The 21,914-nt window shown below is 42.3% G+C and overlaps 1 protein-coding gene across 1 annotated transcript in view; it reads right to left on the bottom strand.

Moving 5' to 3' along the window:
• The window catches only part of DNAH3 (dynein axonemal heavy chain 3), a 198,285-nt gene that overhangs the window by 10,924 nt on the left and 165,447 nt on the right, over positions 1-21,914 (bottom strand). Inside the window, exons 54-59 of the mRNA XM_033839481.2 lie at positions 14,954-17,095; positions 9,718-9,943; positions 6,528-6,772; positions 4,839-4,955; positions 1,309-1,463; positions 278-445 (exon numbers count right to left, since the gene is read on the bottom strand). Coding sequence (XP_033695372.1) covers positions 278-445; positions 1,309-1,463; positions 4,839-4,955; positions 6,528-6,772; positions 9,718-9,943; positions 14,954-17,095 — 3,053 coding nt within the window. The remainder of the gene's footprint in view (positions 1-277; positions 446-1,308; positions 1,464-4,838; positions 4,956-6,527; positions 6,773-9,717; positions 9,944-14,953; positions 17,096-21,914) is intronic.

Here is a 21,914-nt window from a genome sequence, read left to right as displayed (position 1 = left end):
AAGAGATTTAGTTTTAACGATTATGTAAATGGAATACAGATAATATGTGGATATAGCAATGAATCATGAAGGTTATATAGGAACAGCTGACATTTTAGAAACACCGGTGCTCTTCCAGCTCAGTATTTAAAGACCTCAGCAGTAAGACCAGAGCACCCACATCTTCCCTCAAGGGTCTGCCAGGCCTCCACTTTTCTGCCTTCTTGGTCATCAGCCACAATCCTGCATGCCCACTAGATGAAAAATTGCCTGGGAAATTGAATTCAAGCCTGGTTACCTGAGGGGACTTGCCACTCCCTCCTGACTGCCTAGGGAGGGTCAGCAGCACCCCTTGAAACAGCTGGCTGGTTTCCTGGTTGTCTTTGGTGATATCGGCATTCTCGTGCAGGCCAAACACTTCTGGGTGGGCGGTGATAGGGAGGGTCCTGAGATATTCAATATAGGACTGGAAAGGAAATCTTCAGTTGACATAAGTTCAGGTTCCTTGGGGTCCCACAGATCACCCAAGGTTTTGCCAGAGCAGACCCATGCAGGAATCACACTCTTTCGGTAGCACAGGCCATAGACACACACACGCACACACCACCGGGGCCAAGACATCCCAAGCTTTCCCTCATGCAGGTTTCGGAGGAGTGAGTATGAGTATGAAGGTAGATGGACTGAGTATCTCCCCTCCCACCTCTGCTGGCTTCCTCCCTGCTCCCCCAGCAGTCTTAGCTTTGGAGACAAAAACTGGGTTTGGATTCAGGCAGAACAGGATTTGGATCCTAGCTCCATCTTAAACCAACTGTGTAACCTTGAGCTAGTCACCTGAAAGCCCAGTTTCCTTATCTGTAAGTGGGAAAATAAATGAGGTTATGAAGGAATAAGGCTTCAGCACATTAACAGGTACTCGATGAAAGTAAGCCCTTTTCATTCTTCCTTCAGATTTCTTGTTTTCTTCTTCCTTTTATCATTCTCCCATCCAGTTTTTCTGTTCCTCCCTTTGCCACCTTCTGAACCTTTGATTTCAAGTAGCAATTTCCATCCTGTTCACTACCAAGGCTTCATCTTAAACATCCCTGCCCCTTCTCCCCAGATGGACCCCATATTTTGAAAGATCTTGTCTACCAAATCACCAGCATTCATTAAACAGTAATAATGTGTATCTTGTAGGCTTTTGGGAAGATTTGAAATAGCTTATGGACCCGCGCCAGGAAGCCCAAGCTATCCCTGGGCCCTCCTTGGATACACTGTAACCCTAGCCACATGGAGACCGCCAAGCCCCTCTGGGGGGACAGAGGGACCTCTCCCTCCCCTGCCCCTCACCTGGTAGGAGCCATGAGGAGGGATGTAGTAAGTGTCTCCAGGAGCAAGACAGTAATGGTCCTGCTCAATTTCCTTACAGTAGAACGTGGACAGAAGGGATAGCAGGAGCCTTCTGTCTTTGTCATCTGTCACTCTGCCTCCATAATTACATTCCCCTGGGGACAACCAACAGAAGAAGGAGTTGAGCCCATAATGAACTTGGTCAATAACCTAAAATAGAGGATTCTTCCAGCCAAGGAGCTCTGCTGAGACACAGGGTTGCTAAAACCATGCTCAGCTTGGGATGAGACCAGGCCTTTTTGGTATTATGGTTGCCACAAAAATAATACATGTTCACCATATTAGAAATTAGAAAATAGTGATAAACTGAAAGAAAAGCAAAACAATCACCAATAATTCCAACAAAGGTAACTGTTAACATTTAGGCATCTTCCAGACATCTGTCTGGACATTTGTGTGTATGTGTACATAAATGTGAAAGGCATTATAGAAATGTGGTTCAGGGCAAGAACTCTGGCATGAGACAGTACTGAGCTCCAATTACAGCCAGTTTCTGGGCTCCAACTTTTGCCACTTATTAGCAGTTTCTCATCTGTCTAGAAGTAGAGATAACTGCATACCTACCTTACGTCGTTGTGGTTAACAACGCTTATAAAGCATTTAGTACAATGCTTAGCATATAGAAAGCATTCAACTACAGCTTTTACAAATACGTACAGTTTAGAAAATTAAGATTATCCTATATATACTTCTTTGGGATATGACTCTCCTACCCCCATCCCCATCATCAACATCATTCTCTGAGACTCAGGTTTCTACATGCAGATTTCTACAAAAAGAATTAGGCAATTTTTTGAGGGGCCATCAAATCCGTCTCACCAACACAGGATGCACTTTCTAGCTGGATCAGGTCCCACAGTATGTGGGTACCACCTGGTATTTGGAAGCTGGGGACAACACACTAGTGTGCAAGGAAAAGACATCTGTGTGTGTGTGTGTGTGTTTGCGTGTGTGTTTGCATGCAAGGGCTCCCCTGAAGGGTGGGCTCATTTCCAATTCTAATCATTCTAGGAAGGAGCAGGTCTACAGACATGAAACAGGAAGTATGACTCAAGTTGAGGAGGCCTCAGCCTCTCTTGGTATTGGAGGGGTCTAAATGTCTAGGAGGAGCATCCTGGTGGCTCATTAAGGAAGAAGTAAGAGACTAAGGGGAAGCTCATACCCACTGAGTAATTTGAGCCCTGCAAAAACTATTTGACCTTAAGCCAGACCATCTAGATCTCTCTCTGTTGACCTCTCAGGCCTTTAGCAAAGTTTAGTTGGAACATTATAGTTTGTCCCAGCTGTAAAGAGGTTTATGATAACACTAGAGCTACAATATTAAAGGGAGAGTAGTTCCCCCCTGAAGTCAGCATGGCAGTGCTAGAGAGTACCAAAGAGGGACTACCAGTGAAGGTAAACCTTAGGCACAGAGTCATGATTCAGGGTTCCACCTCCACTCTCTCATCAGCAAATTTTACTTCAGGGGATACCCTTATAGGCTCTGGGTTTTATGTTTATGAAGGAAGGTACATTTCTTTACTTATATGTCTCCTCTTTGTAGCAAGAGCATAAGTTCCTAAAGGGGCCAGGATGTGCCTTATATCTCTTCTAGATTCTCCATTGGCTCTGCCACAGGGTTGGGGGTACCAGATTAAGAATGTATTTGACTTTGGCCCATCTAATTCGATAACCACTCTCCAAATAAGACCTGTCTCTTTGGTTAGTCTGTCCCTTGTGGTCAGTACAGAGCTCTAATAATCATCTCTATCTGATCTTCTTTCCTTCCAGGTACATAGGAAGGTTATAACTCCCGGGGCCTCTGGCAGTGAGGTGGGGCCAGGTGACAAGTTCTTGCACATTTAACTCCTGGCATCAGCTCGTCAGTGCTACCCTGTGGCAGTGACCACACAAGTGTATGTTGAGATGGTGGCATCAAAATTTGGTGGAGCCTTTGCCAACTGCGCCCCTGATAGATAATTACAACGAGCAGACACCCTTGCCAATTCACACTGGACATGCAGAATGGGCAAGAAATGTCTCACACCCTTGAGATTTGGGGACTGCTTGTTATCTCAGACTAACTAGTCTATCCTGACTGGTGCAGTTGGAAAGTGACTATCCTCAAGCCAGCGGGCACAGTTGGAGCGGGTTGGTTTATGAGCTGCAGGCAGTCCAATACTAAGACCTCATCCCAGGGCAATTATGCACTCATTCTGTGATCTGAAGGGGAGCCCTGGGATGTGCTTCTGTGTGGTCTGGAATAATGGGAATATGGGTCATTTCTTTGGAAAAGTTCTCTCACCCAACTAAAATCCACTGAACTTATGTTGTGTGTCCCCTGGGGTTTTGGTTTAGGAGACACTGTGCTGAGTTAAGGTCTTGGTCACCTTTTACAAATGAATTCAATCACTCTAAAGCAGGATTTCTCAATCTTGGCACGACTAACATGTTGGACTGGGTAGCCCTGTGCTGTAGGGGGCTGTCCTGTGCATTGTAGGACGTTTAGCAGCACCCTTGGCCTCTACCCAGTAGCACATCCATTTAGCTGTGACAACAAAAAATGTCTCCTCAGTTTGCCAGATGTCCCCTAGGAGACAAAATCACCCTTGGTTGAGAACCACTGCTCTAAGGCCTTGGTCTTGTCAGTTGTAAAACAGGGTCACTAAAGTGAAGCTCATAAGATTGCTGTGAAGACTGAATGATGTAGGTAAAGTGCCTGCCGTATGATTGGGGAAAGGATCCAGAGTTGAGGGAGGAGCTTGTGTGTGACCTGGAAGATGCCCAGGTTTTTCTATTGAGCTGCATTTTGACTTTTGGCCATGGTAATCCACTCATTTAGCTCATCTATAGTTTATCTCCTATCTCTGGGATTACATGGTGTGCTTCTTGAGGGCAGTGACCAAGTCTTATATATTTACATTCTTCCATATTATGTACTAGTATATATTGGACGACTGATAAAAGATTGCTGATGAATTGCTTTAATACAAAACAGCAAGTATCATTTTCACCTCAGGGCACCTCTGCTGGGAGTGCTCTCCTTCCTTTTTCCCACCGCCTGCCCCCGCTTTCTTCTTCCACTTGTAAAACTCCTACTGATCCTTCAAAACCATCTTTCACACCTTCAGGAGGTTTTCCCTAATCATCCCCACCCCATGTCTGAAATTTAATCATTGTGCTATCTTATAAATGTTTCTCTTACTGAACTTATCACTGTACTGTTATTTATTTTGTTATATTTCCCTCCCTTTGTAGACTGTGCACCCCTTAAAGGGAGGGATTGATCTTGATTTTTCTGTGTGTGTTTTTTGTTTTTGTTGGTTTGTTTGTTTTACAATATACAGCATGGTGACCAGCATCATTAAGAGCTCCATGTCTGTTGAAAGCATGAGTGAGTAAGTAAACAAATGGAGATGGAAGCAGAGGAGCAGGAAGGTGGAGCATAATCATGGAGGTTTATGGTTGCCAAAGCCTCCTTCCGTAAATACCTGTCAGGTAGGTTAGAGCATCCAACGGCACCTCCTTGTAGTCATTCAGAAACATCTGGATCTGCTGCATACTAATCCTCAGGTCGGATTCGTTGAATTCATAAGGAATATTCCAACCTGCGTGAGGCAGAGATAAATTAGATGCTTCAGGGATGAGAGCTCTTAATTTCCACTCAGAGACTAAGCTGGTGGAATTAAGCATCATTATGGATCAAGAGCCTCTTCCAGCCCTGTGACTATCAAGCACCATGCCAACTATTAGCTTTGACCTTTACTGCCAACGTGGGAGACATCCTGCCTGAGAAAACATCCATTCTAAAGTCAGTTTCCTTATGGATCTCCCCCATTTGATAAGGAAGATGTTAACATCCTGGGATTTGTGGAATGAGAGTTATTCACCCTGGCTGGAATACTGTGGTAATGCACCGAACGCCAAAAATAACACCCAAGCATAGCCAGAGTGCACTGTCTGTGATTGGGCAATAGAACTAAGGTAGCTTTGAGAATGCCCCTCCTCCCACTCATGGGAGAACTAGATGGCAGGCCTTGAAGAAACTACTGCTTGTATTTTCAAGTGTTATAATGGTAAATGCCCAGTGGGGCTGCACAAGTGACATAAATGTATGAACCAGGCTGGATGTAAGACAGTAGGGTATGGTAGGACCTGTGCTCAATGGAGACGTTTAATTTCCTCCTAAACATTCACATTCAAATTAAAAATGTAATAAAATAACAAAAACTTCGGTTCTGGCAGAGAGAACACAACTGGGCAGTTGACTATAAGCCTAACTGCTCTATGGATGTTTGGAGGTCTGGCACGGCTGGGAGCATGGTGGTGGGAGAATGTGGTGTGTGAGATGCAGATGTAGAGGGAGTGTCCCCTTTGGCTGTCTCGTCTCTGAAACCCTCAGTTGAAGGGTCAGGTGGTCTGTGGAGCTAACTGGGGCAGGTAGAAGGAAAGAGGATGTTCTGAGAGAATCACCAAAAGGACAATTTGCCTCCTTTTGTAACCCGAAAGAATGGCTAAGAATACCTTCAGGTGGGTCATTTCAAGAAAAGAATTAGACTCAGCCCATGGGTGAGAGAAAAATAAGCCAACCTTAAAACCATGGTGATATGGGATCTGCATTTAGCAGATGATCTGCTCTAACAAGAATATTGAGTCACTTAAGTTAGGCCATGGATAAGTTACATTAATAAAGAAATTTATGTTTATTTTTTCAAGGAGAAGCACAAACAGATGTCCCAGCTGTATTTCTTTCATTGTTATGCACAGGTAAAGAGAGCAACCTAAAGTGTTATAAATCACCTGGTGACGATTCCCTGGAGAGTGGCCATGATAGCCAAGCTAGGCAAATACACCAAAGGGAAGGGCCTCCCCTCTTCTCATTACCATATTACTTCCGTAATTAGGGGGCCTCTGATTCTGGAGCATCACCTCTTTCCCTGACATTGATATTGACCTGGTTATAGGACTGCCAGACTTGATAAATAAAAATACAGAGACGCTCAGTGATATTTAATTTCAGATAAACAACGAATCATATTTAGTATAAATATGTCCCCAATATCGCGTGGAACATACTTAGACCCTATTTTACTGGCAACCCTGGGTACAAACTCGAACGCACCCCTGTATCTGCCTGTGATCTTTCCCCCAGGCAATCCAGGTATGCTGCCACCTCTCACCTAGGGCTCCGAAATTTCTCCTCTCTTGAACGACGGCGTGGAAGAAGCAAAGGCCGAACAACAGCTTCTGCCACATCACTGCTTTTGTACAACTTTGGAAGAACACGGGGTCTGAGATGGGGTCACTGAGGTAAGAGCGCAAAAGGTTGGCCCGGAGCCCTTTGGGGGGCTCATTGGTCATCTTAATCCCATTCTGGAGGAGGCTGACTGGAAACTTCTCTGATGGATAGCTGGTTAACCAGAGTCTGGAAGAACAACAGACCCGACTATTTACGGCAACGCAATACATTATATTGAAAAACAGTAACAGAAAATAATAACTACCATTTATTAAGCATCACTAGATGCTGAACCCCAAGCTAAGAATTTAATTTATGTCCCTTCATTTACTTTAATCCTCACAGCCACCCTATGATTTATTATCCCCTTTACCAGTGAGGAAACAGAGGCATGGAGAAGTCAAGTGGGGTTTTCAAGGACACACCACTTAGAAGCAGCAGAACCAAGATGAACTCAGGGCTCCCTGACTCCAAAGGCCCTGTCCTAATCACTACACCATGTTCCTGCCCTGCTGGACTTTCTGAGCGTCTATTATGGTCAAATACTACACCCGGCACTCCAGGAGTGGCCGAAATGAGAAAAGAATTGTTTCTTGCTTCTAGATACTCACAGCCTTGCTGCTAGGAGGGGAAATGGGAGCTGGGGAGGGGAGAAAAGACAAGCAAACAGAATGCCAAGGAGTTATAAAATCAAGACCACAGGGAGGGAGGGAAATAATGGGCCATGGGGGTCCATGGGAAGAAGAGATTTCCACGGGGTGGAGAGAGCAGAAGTCTGCAAACTACTGCCAGGGAGCCAAATCTAGCCTTAGCCTGTTTTTGTAAATAAAATATTATTGGAACATGGCCACACCTCTTCATTTACAAATTATTTATGGATGCTTTCATGCCACAACAGCAGAGCTGAACAGTTGCAACTGACAACATGTCGTGTAAAACCTAAAATATTTACTATCTGGGCCCTTACAGGAAAAGTCTGCTGATCCCTGCCATAGAGGCCGATGGCATTAGAAATGGGTCTTGAGAATATGGAAGATTTCTTTTCTTAAATAATAAAAGTATATCTATGCCCATAAGAAATGGGAACATAGGTAAAAGTATTTAGAAAGGAAAAAAATACATGATTTTACCATCTACAGGTTAACATTTTGGCATATTGTCTTCCAGGCTTTTATTCATTTGTTTTTCTTACTCAAGCTCAGGTTACATACACACTGTGGCATCCTGTTTTGTTTCATTTTTGTGGGTTTGTTTTTCTTTTTTGCTAGACATTAGAGAGGTTTCCAACAGGAGGATTTGGGGATGGAAGGTCATTAAAGACACAGGACACAGGCTGAGCAACTGCACGGAGGAGGAAAAGTTGGGGATGTGGTAAGGCCTACAGTGGGCAGCCTGCTGTGGTCCAGGCACAGGTCTCAGAGGGGAGGGAAGAGGCCATAACCTGGGGGCCTGTGGCCTGACTTCAGTCTGCAGATGGGTGATGTTGAACTCTCACCATGCAAACCGACACAATGCTGTAACATATTTTTGAAGTAGTTGCCAACTTTTAAAAATTTAGGGCTTTCTTTTAAAAGTTCTAGATTCCCGTCTTTCCTTTAAAATAGTCATAAAATCTGGATACAAGAGGCCTGTATTCCTGCTTGGCAACAGCTGGTAGTAGGCGGTAACTGCTCTTCTCTACAGGGCATGTGCCTCTAGTTCACCACAGTCCCCACCACTCTCTACCGGTATTCAACACTGAGGCTGCCCATCCATGGTGATAGCTATTGTACTGTGGAAAGTGGAATATTTCTTGTGCCCAGTCCTCTTCACTCATTTATGTTACATTCCTCGTTGTATAGGCACTTGAGTTTGTGACTTGGGTTAAGATCATATTACAGAAGACCTTAAATGTCAACATGAATAATTTTTCTTCATTGAGTATGTCCCTGATGGTCAATGAGTCAACTCAGGATCCAAAACCAAATAGAATTCTTGAAATTAATGGATTTCCTCTTAAACTCTTACATGAATCTCATATGAGTCTTACGTGAATACAATCAACTACGGCCTAATCTGGCTTTGTAAATAAACACCAAACGCTTTTCTATTTTCAGGCAGACATGACTAAAATAAAAATAACCGGCAAACTTTGTTGCCTAGAGCAGGAGTTGGCAAACTTTTCCTATGAAGGATCAAAGAGTAAATGTTTTAGACTTTGCATGCCATATGGTCTCTGTCACAACTACTTGAAGCATAAAAGCAGTCGTAGACAGTATATGAGTGAGCATGGCTGTATTTCAATAAAACTTTACTTATAGACACTGAAATTTGAATTTCATATAATTTTCACATGTCATGAAATAGTATACTTCTTTCAATTTTTTTCAACCATAAAAAATGTAAAAGCTATTCTCAGATTGCAAGCTGTACAAACACAGGCAGCAGACTGGATTTGGCCATAGTTTGCTGACCCCTGGCCCAGAATGAAAGAATCACTGAACATTTGAGTTAAAAGGGGCTTTGAAGTCTGTTTCATCTCATCATCCTCTAAATGCAAATACTTAGGCCCAGTCTTGCTGGGCTTTAAAGTTCACAGAAAATAAATAGCTGTTTCCAGTATTGATTAAAATTCCATGGATCTAAACAAGTATAGGATAGATCAAGTGCCTAGACTACGGGTGGATTTTTTTTTGTTTTTAGGCAAATAAGTTTTAAAACTCCGATTTGCTGGCATTTAATCTACCTTCCCAGGCACATCTCCTATCACCTCCCAAAAACAATTGCTCACAGTGTATACCCAGGAATCATAGGATAACTTCTTGGTCTTTCCTTTGCTTTTACAAATGCTGCCCTTTCTGCCTGGAATGTCCTTCCTGGAAAACTCCTATTCATCTTTCGGTACTCCAGGTCTTCCCCAAATTTTCCTTCCCTTTTCCATTCTTATTCAAACAAGTACAGCAGGTATTGCATGGTATCAACATTATTCATCTATGGTCTGCCTTCTACTAGACTGAGAGCTTCTTTAAGGGTAGAACTTGTGTCTACACAAGACCCTTGTGTCTTGCTCATCTTTGCATTCCCAGCCATTAGCATGACGTCTGGAACTTGAGGTTGGGGCTGAGGGACTCAGAGGTGGGGCAGCATCTCACCTGAATCCCATATTGGTGCTCTCAGGAACAATCACCTCCTCACAGATCTTCTCCAGCGCAGGCATCCAGCTCGTGGCCAGATGACAGTTCTGTAAGACCACCCAGGTCCCATCTTTGATGGCAGTGTTAATCATTTTGGCAGCAATAGGGCCTTGGCCTTGGCCAAGGGAGATGGTCTGTGTTTTGGCACCTCCCATGCCAAGATCATCAGCAAATTTCAGCAGGCCTGAGATCAGGAAGAAAAAAGGCTTTTGAAAGAGAACAGGCTATTTAAGACTGTATTAATAATAACAACACAGAAGAAGGGGTTACATTAAAATTCTGGACTCAGAAAGAAAGCCACTGGCTTTTGTTAATTATGAAATTAGCATCTTTCTGAGGAAGCTTTAGACTTCTGGTAAGATGGTGAACGAAGATACTACTGATTCCTCTTTTGCTCTAAATAGATAGACATTCTTCATAAAAAAAAAAAAAAAAAGACACAAACTGAAAAAAAAAAAATAAGAGTTTGAAAGGAAGAGAAATTCCCAGGTGCCAAAAATGAAGAGGGAACTCCAAACTAGAAAGGTTAGCACATAACCAAAGAACTAGGAACTGGGGTTTTCTTTTTAAAATTTTTATTGGAGTATAGTTGATTTACAATGTTGTGTTAGATTCAGGTGTACAGCAAACTGAATCAGTTATACATATACATATACCCACTCTTTTTTAGGTTATTTCCCATATAGGCCATTACAGAGTATTGAGTAGAGTTCCCTGTGCTATACAGTAGGTCCTTATTAGTTATCTATTTTATATATAGTAGTGTGTATATGTCAATCCCAATCTCTCAATTTATCCCTCCCCCGCTTACCCTCTGGTAACCATAAGCCTGTTTTCTACATCTGTGACTCTAATTCTGTTTTGCAAATAAGTTCATTTAGGAACTGGGTTTTTGTAAATTTATTTTACTAGGAAAACAGGTATTTGGACAGTGAAATTTCAAATAGATCTCTTTCACATCTCTTTTCCTCAGAGGCAGCCGATGTTACACCTTTTTGTGAGTCCTTCCAGAGATATTTCACGCATTTAAGTAAATGTGTATACACTATTATACTTACATGAATTGTAGAACACTATATTTGCTTTTTACACTTAGATCTTTTCCACATCAGTACCTATATAAAGGCCATATTCTTTTTCATGGTTATATAGTATTTCACCTTTGGAAAATACAATACTTTATTTCACCAGTCTAGTGGTTGGAGTTTGTCCACAGGGAATATAGCTTCGCACTTACAAGGGGTGGGACGCTAGAACTGAGACTTTTTTATAAAGTTAGGATCTTCAAACGACTGCACTCTCATGTAAGAAGGCCAGAAATCTGCTTTGTGTTCTTTCTTTAATGATTTTTAGATGCGTTTCTTTTATGATCTTTTTTAGAGACAATATTAATCTGCTAGGGCTGCCATAATAAACGACCAAAGATTGGGTGGCTTAAACAACAGAAATTTATTTTCTCTCAATTCTGGAGGCTAGAAATCCAAAATCAAGGTGCTGGCAGGGTTGGTTTCCTCTGCGGCTTCTCTCCCTGGCTTGTTTGTGGCCATTTTCTCATGTCATATTTTCACTGTGTCCTCACATGGTCTTCTTCCTGTCAGTGTGTCTGTGTTCTAATCTTCTCTTATAAGGACACCTGTCATATTGGATTAGGACCTACCCTAATGACCTCACAACTAACTCTTGAAGGACCTTATCTCCAAATACAGTCACATTCTGAGGTACTGGGAATTAGGTTTTAACATACAGATTTGGGAGGGACACAGTTCAGCCCATGATACCCCCAGAATACTGGGGGTTAATTCTTTTGATTGTTCTATGGGCTGATTATGCCTTTATAGTGATTATGCCTTATATATTTCCTCATGTAGTTTATAATTTTTTATTGTTGAGTTCACAATCAGCAAGTTTGTGTTATTTTGTGGGAGTCTGATACATCTTGGGTTTTAGGAGTGCCCTAACAGAACAATTTTGCATATGCAGACACTGGTGTCCCCAGCATCTTGCCATTCTGGATCAATTTTATGGGAAATTTCTGGATCAATTTTATGGGAAATTCCTCAGCTTGAGAATCCCATACCATAGGGTACTGTAAATCTACACCCCTGAGTTTTAATTTCTCACTGAAGAATTGTTTACTTTTTCCACGTTGCTTCTTGAGTCAGTAGCCTAAAATTCAGAGTTCTATGGAAAACAAAATTCTGAGTTCTATGGAAAACAAAGATACATGGATTTGGAACAAAACAAAACTTCTAGAAATGGAAAGCACCGTCATTGAAGATAAAAACTCAAAGCACTGATTAAAAAAGCAGGTTAGATACAGCCGAAAAGAGAATTAGTGGAAAGTAAGGTCTGCAATCAATGATGCATTCTGTAGTGATGGGAACCCCAGGTCTCCAAATACCATCACCTGCTAAAGGAATTGGAGTTCCTTGGAGAAACATTTGTTCAAGATAAGCCTGAAATATATATGGTAGTTCTACACAGCGAGGAAGTTATCAAAAACCACTGGGGTATGTGAAAAGGATATTGATACAGAGGTGCTACCACAGGCCAATGACTGAATAATCTGAGCATCAAAAAGAATAATGACAGCAGTGGAGTAAAATACCACTATATTGGAAACATCCAATATGTTAAAACTAATACATTAATAATCGTACCAAAACCCCCCATCTTACTGCTTAAGTAACTTTGGAGGTCACTAGGGCACCAATTCACTATTCTGAAAGCTGGTAAATAAAGAGTATGAACCAAGCATCTTTTCTGCCTGTCCTTTTTGAACTATATTTAGAGTAAACTAAAGAGTTGATAAAGAAAAATCCTTCTTTATAGAAGAGTTCCAGCTAATAAATGTGGGAGGAATGATAGAATTAAAATATCATCATTTTGCAGCCCCTAATGAAATCTGGGGAATGATTTTCTAAGGCTGATAAAACCATTAGGTCAGTGGTTCCCATTGGCTGCACACTGAAATTACCTGAAAAGCTTTATAAAACACAGTGCCTGGGTCTCACCTACAAAGATTTTAACTTAATTGGTTGAGGGTGAGGCCTGCACATGGAGATTTTTTTTTTCTTCTTTCTTTCAATTTTTAATTGAGATGCCCTCTTTATTTCACCCTCATTCTTGAAAGATAGATTTTACGTTTGCATACTTTCTTTTAGCACAATGATGGTATTATTCCACAAATTGCACTGTTGCTATTGAAACATTTGCTGTCAGTCTAACTGCTGTTCTTTAGAGGTAATCTTGTTTTTCTCACTGACTGCTTTTGATTTATTTTTTTACTGAAGTATATAGTTAATTTACAATGTTGTGTTAATTTCTGCTGTACAGCAAAGTGACTCAGTTATACACATATATACATTCATTTTTACATTCTTTTCCATTATATTCTGTCCCAGGATACTGAATATAGTCCCCTGCACTATACAATAGGACCTTATTGTTCATCCATTCTACATATAACAGTTTGCATCTACTAACCCCGAACTCCCAACTCATCCCTCTCCCACCCCCCACCCCCTAGGCAACCACCAGTCTGTTCCCTATGTCTGCGAGTCTGTTTCTGTTTCATAGATAGGTTCACTTGTGCCATATTTTAGATTCCACATATAAGCGGTATCATATGGTATTTGTCTTTCCATGGAGATTTTCTTAAAGCTCCCTAGGTGCTTTCAATGGGCAGCCAAGATTGAGAACCACCATATTAGGTGAAAGGCTGATGGGAAACTTTATACAGGAGGCGGTGGAGGAGTCGCGAGCTGAAGCACACTGACAATGCCTGAACCCACTGATCAATCTTAATGAAAAAAGATGACCAGACAGTATGTGCCTCCTAATACGGCACACTCTGAGGGACACAGTACCTGCAGTTTCCTGGGAAGTTATCCCAGCTGAATCTAATCAAGCCTCTAGCACAGAGGAACAGGAACAAGCTACATACACCGTTGGATTTTACAGGCCTGTCCTCTCCCAACACAGCATCATCATTTTACAGACCATATTCTGACCTTGTCCCCATTTCTCTTCTCTACTTTTCCTGGTTTCCCCTCATTTCTCTTGTATAAGCCTGCCACAGAAAGGACACAGGGGAAGGAGAAAAGATGCTAGAAAGGGGTCATGAATTGAGCTTTGACAACAACAATAATTTGGGTGTAGGAACCTGGAAAGGGTACCAGTTCATTTCAGCGCCTTCCTCTGATTGCCTTTGAGGAGAAGTGCTGGCTTTCTAACCGGGTCAGGATACATGTCAAATTCCTCAGCTTTCACAGAACTGCCAACTATGTCATTTGCATTTCTGGTATTCTTTCTTCATTCAGCAACAGAGAAAACTAAAGCTTTAAGATTCCCCAACAGAATAGAAAACGAATCTATTTCTGTCAACAACTCACACCCTTTTATAATGCACAAACACTTTCTGGAAACATACACAAACTGTTAGTAGTGGTTGTCTCTAAGAGGGTTAGGAGGAAGATGTACCTTTCACTTTATACCAGGGTTTCTCAACCCCAGTACTATTTACATTTTGGGCTGGATAATCTTTTGTTGTGGGGGACTGTCCTGGGCATTGTAGGACAGTTAGCAGCATCCTTTGCTTCTATCTGCTAGATGCCAGTAGCACCCCCTAGTTTTGACAACAAAAATGTTTCCCCAAATGTCCCTTGAGGGGACAAAATGGAGCCATAGTCCTACACTTTTTGCGTTGTTTGATTTTATTTTATTTTTTTACTACATGCAGCATTAATTACTCAAAATATTTAAAAATTGAAAGAAAAGAAAGAAGCGTAGCTGAGAGAAGCAACAGTCTGAGAAAATGGTCTAAGACAAAGGTGATAAACTAGCAGTCACTTGGCTCAATCTAGCCCTGGCTTTTTTTAAGAAAAAATCTGAATGAGATATCAGGATTTAAAAATGGGTGATTTCTACCTTTCTGGTTGCTCTTGAAAAAGCAGATGATCTGGTCATCCTGAGATCACATTATCAGACGGCACAATGCACAAGAGCTGAGTAGCAGCTGCCCGCTTTAGGCAGGAGAAGAAGTCTTCTGTTGCCCCAGCCCTGCCTTAGTCTGTTAACTGCTTGACGCTCAAAGCCATTTGAATTTGAGATTCCTGCTGTAAGGGACAAGCTATTGTCATCCATCCATGCATTCTGGGCTTTTAATATTCCTCACACAACATTCTGCCCTTACCTGCCATTGGGTCTGCACCCGGAGACAACACGAATATCAGTGGTATGCAGCAGCTGGAATCATTGTAGGACCCCTGGAGATCAAACGTAGGGGCTTCAGTGTATACGTTTCCCATGTGTTCAGCAACGAACCTCCGAATGGCTGGAATCATTTTGTCAGGCCGCAGACATCGGAGAATCGCCATCCTCTCCAAACCTGGAAGAAGTTTCCAAGATCCAGGGAACATCTCCTCATGGGGCCAGGCTGAGTCACAGATGAGCTTCCACTCATTAGCATTTTGTTCCAAATGTTCCATGAGGCCTTTCAGTTTTGGCAACGCGGATGCACGAACCACTTCTGCCCACGCCTTCTCAGACAGCCATTCGGAAACTGGGTTGGGGAAGGGGTTGTCCAGGGCAACGCCTCCAGTTAGAAGAAAGTACCAAATTTCCTCGTTAATTTGCTTTTTCTCTTTCATGATGCCTATCGTCAAGAGGAAGGAGAAAAGCAGCTTGTCCTTCTCAAACAGAGAGCGGCAGACATTGTTGTAGATGCTTAGAGTGAAATGTTCAATGATGTACTCAATTCGTAGCTCTAGTTCCTCGCTCCTCCTGCTATGGGCCAGGGAGTGCACGTAGAGGTTTATGAACCATGTCAGGGAGTACTGGTACATGGTTTCAATGTGGACCAGGTCAGAGATACAAAAGAAGATGGTGGCAGAGTGGACAGCCACTGGCTGGTAGCCCATCCGAGTCTCGTCGATCTGCATTTCTGTCACTGAAGCAATTTTCTGTTTCTCAGAGATTTCTTCGGAAAGCAGTTTGGAGGAGGACAAAATTTTGATGGCAGTCTCGTCCTCAAGGATGTTGCCCTCAGAAAGGGAAAGGACCTCCAAGATCTTATCTTCAATTTCCTTTAGCTGCTTCTTGTTCTTGGCACTTTCCACAATCAACTTGTTCTTTTTCTCTTCCAGTTCTGGCTTCTCCTTGGCAGCCACGATGCCAAGGAGTTGATCTTGGAGGCCCAAGGGGGTGATCATAAAGTTGAGGAGACAGACTTTCACGGCGACTTCAGGGAGATAATGTGGGTTCCTCAAACGGGTTGTGATATATAACTTAAAATCCCTGGAATATTCAATGATGTTTTCACCAAGCCTCATGTACTCAACCCCTTGCTGTCTGAATGTGGACTTGAGCAAGATGGGTTCAATAAAGGCATCCAGCTCTTCCCCAACATTTTCTAGTAAGACCGGGGTACCAAACTGCAGAGCGTTTTCCAGCATCCTCACGTAGTTGGTATCCGAGAACTTGATGACTGACAGCCTATTTGCTTTCTCCATATTCTTGATCCACTTATTGGCCTGCCCCTGAGGGTCAATCATTAAGGCCCAGCGCCTGGAATTGGATACAATGATGCCATTGTCAATGGAGAAGGAGTCAGTGGGCAGCCCAGCAATCTGCCAGGCACGAATTTTTACGGGGTCTCCTAATGTGTTGCTAAGACTAAAGTCACTGGAGCCGGGGATGACCTTGTCCTTACATTGGGCCAACCACCACTTTTGGCACTCAGCCCGATAATCCATGGTAAAGGCCCCCAGGTAAGCCACGGTCCCAGAGGACAACAACACATCCCCTGTCAGGTTAGTATAGCGGACACCCAGCTGCCGGGCAGCTTCTGTCCATCTGTCCTTCTCTCCCCCAAGACCACTGATCAGTTTTTCTGCTCTGATCAACTTTTGGGAACAGATTTCAATGTTTTCCTCCAACGCCTTTTTCTTGGTATTCATCTCTTCAAAGTCATCGTTCAGGGACTGGAGGCGGCCTTCCACCATCTTCAGCTCTGCTCGCTTCTGGTTCAGTTTTTGCATCTGTGTGTCCAGCTTCCCCTCAGCCTCCTTCAGCCGCTCCCGTTTAGGAGCTACCACTTTGGCCACACGATCATACACCTCCATGGCCCTCACCCACTTGCACAGACCCTCACACGCAGATGACACATTTTTAATCACAGCCGGCTGGAAATCCGGGTGATCGATAAACCTTTCCCGGATCCGCTTCATGATCATTGGTGGGATGTTGTCTTTGTCATATGTCTTAAGACTCTCCAAGAATTTCAGATCTCCGAGAATCTTTCTTGATACCCCCCAGTAATCTTCTGTCATTTTACCTGTTTGGGACAAAAAACAGAGATAAGACTATTATTAAGACATTCTGCCTGAAACTTACAGCCCTGCAGTGGCTACTTCTCATATTTGGCAAAGAAAAAAAAAAAAATCCAAGGTCTTACAGAGGATTTTTAGGCAGAAGATATGTTGTATGATACCATAATGATGGATACATGTCATTACATATTTGTGCAAACTTGTAAAATGTATAACACCAAGAATGAATACTAATGTAAACTATGGACTTTGGATATAATGATGTGTCCATGTAGGTTCATCAGTTGTAACAAATATACCACTCTGGTGGGGGATGTTGATAATGAGGGAGGCTAGGCATGTATGGGAATAGGGGGTATATGGGAAATCTCTGTATCTTCAACTCAATTTTGCTATGAACTTACAACTGTTCTGAAAAAATACAATCTTAATTTAAAAAAAAAGCCCAAGCTTCTTACCATGGTCTGGGTGGCCCACCAACCTTCCCCACCTCATCTTTGCCTTGCTCCCTGGTCTTCAGTCACAAGAATCTTGCTTCAATTCCTTGATGATCCCAAGTGCTTCGCTACCATGAGCTCTTAACCTAGGCTGTAAATGGCATCTAGATGGCTCCTGGCCAGACTTCAGGCTCATTTTAAAAGCCACCTCTCTGTGGAGCATTTTCTTTCATCTCAGAGGCTAGAACATCCATTCTCTTTATAGCATTGACGGCAATCTGTGATTTTTTTTGGTTTAGTTTTGATTGTCTGTCTCTCCCTCAAAGCTGTAAGCTTCTGGGGAGAACAAGATGGCGGAGTAGTATGACACTGAGCTCACTTCCCTCCATGAACATATCAAAAGTACATCTACATGTGGAGCAGATCTCACTGAAAACCAACTGTAGACTGGCAGAAAGACTCTTCTACAACCAAGGCTATAAACAGAGATCCGCATGGAGTTGGGTAGGAAGGGAGGAGAAGCAATGAGGTTGGGACCTGTGCCCCTAGGAGGAGATACAGAAGAGGAGGGGATATCACAGGCTTGGAGATCCTCCCTGGGAGTGAGGAGTTCAAACACATATTGGGCACGCTTGGGGTCTGGCACCAGGAAGATAAATTCCTTCAGCTGATTTGAAAACCAGTGGAACTTTTAGGACAAACTGAGACACCACTCATAAAGAGTGCACACAAGCTTGCCTACTCCCGGGAACACGATGAAGAAAGCAGATTGAAACTGCCTGGGGCACTGACCAGCTTCCCACCACTGCCCCAGTATGTGCCCGGCCTGCACCAAGTGCCTGCCCCAGCTCCTCTAGCTCTGGTGTAGCTCCCCACTAGGGTGAAGGCTTCCATTGCTGCGGAGAGTGTGCACTTGTGGGGGTGGGGTGGGGGTGGACCGAGCTGGTCCAGACCTGGCACTGCATCTTAATGGGATGAGGGTATCCATTGCTGGAGCTCATGGAGGCAGTGGATCAGGAGCTGTCTGAAGCTCCGACTGGTGCGCTGGGACCATCCCAGCACACACCTAGCCCACACAGGGTGCCTGCTCTGGCCTCCCTCGCTCCAGAACTGCTCCCCTCTGGGATAAAGGTGCCATTGATGGGAGGGGGAGAACACACATTTACAGAGAATGGAACCAGCTTGGACCCAACCCGCAGGGCTTCTGCTCCAGCACCATGGGACCTGCCCTGCCCCTGACGGGGTGGTGATGACCACTCAGCACAGGAGAAGGCTCATCTCACACCCAGCTCTGGCTCTAGCCCCTCCATCTCCAGCCCCCTTCCCACCAAGGTGATAGCTGCCAGCAGACCCTGGGGAAAGATGTGACCCATGCTCACTTCAAGATTCAGCTCTTCCACCAAAGCCACTGGGCACACATAGACTGCAAAGGGACACTCCCACACAAGAACACTCCTTTGAGACTGGGATAGGTAACTGTTTCATGTACTTTCATAGAGACAGAGACAGTTAAACAAAATGAGAAGACAGAGGAATATGTTTGAAACAAAAGAACAAGGAAAAAACCCTAAAAAACAACTAATGAAACAGGAATAAATAATTTACCAGATAAAGAGTTCAAAGCATTAGTAATAAGAATGCTAACTGAACTTGGGAAAAGAATAAATAAGCATAGTGAAAATTTTGACAAGGAACTAGAAAATATAAAAAAGAACCAGTCGGGGGCTTCCCTGGTGGCACAGTGGTTGAGAGTCTGCCTGTCGATGCAGGGGACGTGGGCTCGTGCCCCGGTCTGGGAAGATCCCACCTGCCGCGGAGCGGCTGGGCCCGTGAGCCATGGCCGCTGAGCCTGCACGTCTGGCCCCTCTGCTCCGCAACGGGAGAGGCCACAACAGTGAGAGGCTCGCGTACTGCAAAAAAAAAAAAAAAAAAAGAACCTGTCAGAGCTAAGAATACAATAACTGAAATGAAAAACACAATGGAAGGAATTAACACCAGACTAGATGATACAGAGGAACACATTAGTGATCTGGAAGATAGAATAACAGATATCACCCAATCAGAAGAGCAGAAAGAAAGACAAATAAGAAGAAAAATAGGAAGCAATGAATGAGATCTCTGGAATAACATTAAATGTGCCAACATTTGAATTATAGGGGTTCCAGAAGGAGAAGAAAGAGAGAGAAAAGGGGCGAAATGTATTGGATGAAATCATGGATGAAAACTTCTTGAACCTGAAGAAGGAAACAGATATCCAGGTCCAGGAATCACAGAGAGTCCCAAACAAGGTGAACCCAAAGAGACCCATGCCAAGACATATAATTAAAATAGCAAAAATTAACGAGAGGATTCTAAAGGCAGCAAGAGAAAAACAGAGTCACATACAAGGGAACCCCCATAAAGCTATCAGCTGATTTTCCTGCTGAAACTTTGCAAGCCAGAAGGCAGTGAAATTATATATTTAAAGTGCTTAAAGGAAAAACCCTACAACCTAGGATGCTCTACCAGCAAGATTATCATTCAGAATTGAAGGAGAGATAAAGAACTTCTCAGACAAGCAAAACCTAAGAGTTCAGCAATACTAGCCAAACCTAAAAGAAGTGTTAAAATGTCTTCTTTAAGTGGAAAAGAAAAGGCTATAACAAGAAGTAAGAATTTATAGGAAAGGGAAAATCCCACTAGTGAAGGCAAATATATAGAAAAGGCTGTGGATCAACCACTTAAATAAGCTTAAAAGCTTAAATAAGATTAAAAGACAAAAATTGTTTAATCAATTATAACTACAATAAACAGTTAAGGGATAAACATGAAGATGTAAAGTATGACATCAAAAACACAAAACATGGGGGAGGGGAGTAGAAAAACATAGCTCATTTAGAATGTGTTCAAGCTTAAATGACTATCAGTTTAAGACAAGTAGATACAATTTAGGTCAACATATATGACCCCCATGGTAACCACAAATCAAAAATCTACAATAGATACACAAAAAATAGAAAGGAACATAGCATAAGACTAAAGAAAATGATCAAACCACAAGAGACTAAAAGAAGAAAAGAACTGAGAACTACAAAAACAACCAGAAAAGAAGTAACAAAATGGCAATTAAGTACATACCTATCAATAATCACTTTAAATGTCAATGGACTAAATGCTCCAATCAAAAGACACAGAATGGCTGATTGGATAAAAAAACAAGACTGCTGCTTATAAGAGGCTCACTTTAGAGCTGCTTATAAGAGGCTCACTTTAGAGCTAAAGATCACTTTATGATCAAGTGGGATTTATTCCAAGAATGCAAGAATGGTTCAATACCCACAAATCAATCAATGTGATACACCACATTAACCAAAGGAAAGATGAAAATCACATGATCATCTCAATAGATGCAGAAAAGGCATCTGTCAAAATTCAATATTTATTCATGATTAAAAACGCTCATCTAAATTGGTATAGAGGGAACATATCTCAACATAACTAAGGTCATTTATGACAAACCCACAGCTAACATCATACTCAATGGTGAAAAGCTGAAAGCTTTTCCTCTAAAATCAGGAACAAGATAAGGATGCTCATTCTGGCCACTTCTATTTAACATATTATTGGAAGTCCTAGCCACAGCAATTGGACAAGGAAAAGAAATAAAAGGCACCCAGAAGGGAGTGGAAGGGAAGGGAAGAAGGAAAACTGTCACTATTTCCAGATGACATGGTACTATATATAGAAAACCCTAAAGTCTCCAAGAAAAATAATAATTTTAACTGATAAATTAAATTTAACCAATAAATAACTGATAAATGAATTCAATAATGTTGCAGGATACAAGATTAATATATAGAAAGCTGTTGTTTTTCTATACATTAATAATGAAAGAGAAAGCAAGAAAATAATCTCATTAAAATCATGTCAAAAAGAATAAAATACCTAGGAATAAACTTAACCAAGGAGGTGAAAGACCTGTACTCTGAAAACTATAAAACACTGATGAAGGAAACTGAAAACGACACAAATAAATGGAAAGATATCCCACGTTCTTGGATTGGAAGAATTAATGTTGTTAAAACGTCCATATTACCCAAAGGGATCTATAGATTTAATGCAAAAACCTATCAAAATACCAAAAACAGAACTAGAATAAATAATCCTAAAACATACATAGAACCACAAAAGACCCTGAATAGCCAAAGCAATCTTGAGAAAAAAGAACAAAGCTGAAGGTATCACAGTCCTTGACTCCTTGTATGGTGTTGATACAAAAAAAAAGATACAAAGATCAATGGAACAGAATAGAGAGTCCAGAAATAAACACACTCACAGTCCATTAATCTACAACATAGGCGACAAGAATATACAATGGGGAAAAGACAACCTCTTCAATAAGTGCTGC

This window comes from Tursiops truncatus, chromosome 15, assembly GCF_011762595.2.
Source record: "Tursiops truncatus isolate mTurTru1 chromosome 15, mTurTru1.mat.Y, whole genome shotgun sequence".
In the NCBI taxonomy this organism is placed as follows: domain Eukaryota; kingdom Metazoa; phylum Chordata; class Mammalia; order Artiodactyla; family Delphinidae; genus Tursiops; species Tursiops truncatus.
The sequence above is the reverse complement of the archived record's forward strand: the minus strand, read 5'-3'. Positions and strand labels throughout refer to the sequence as shown.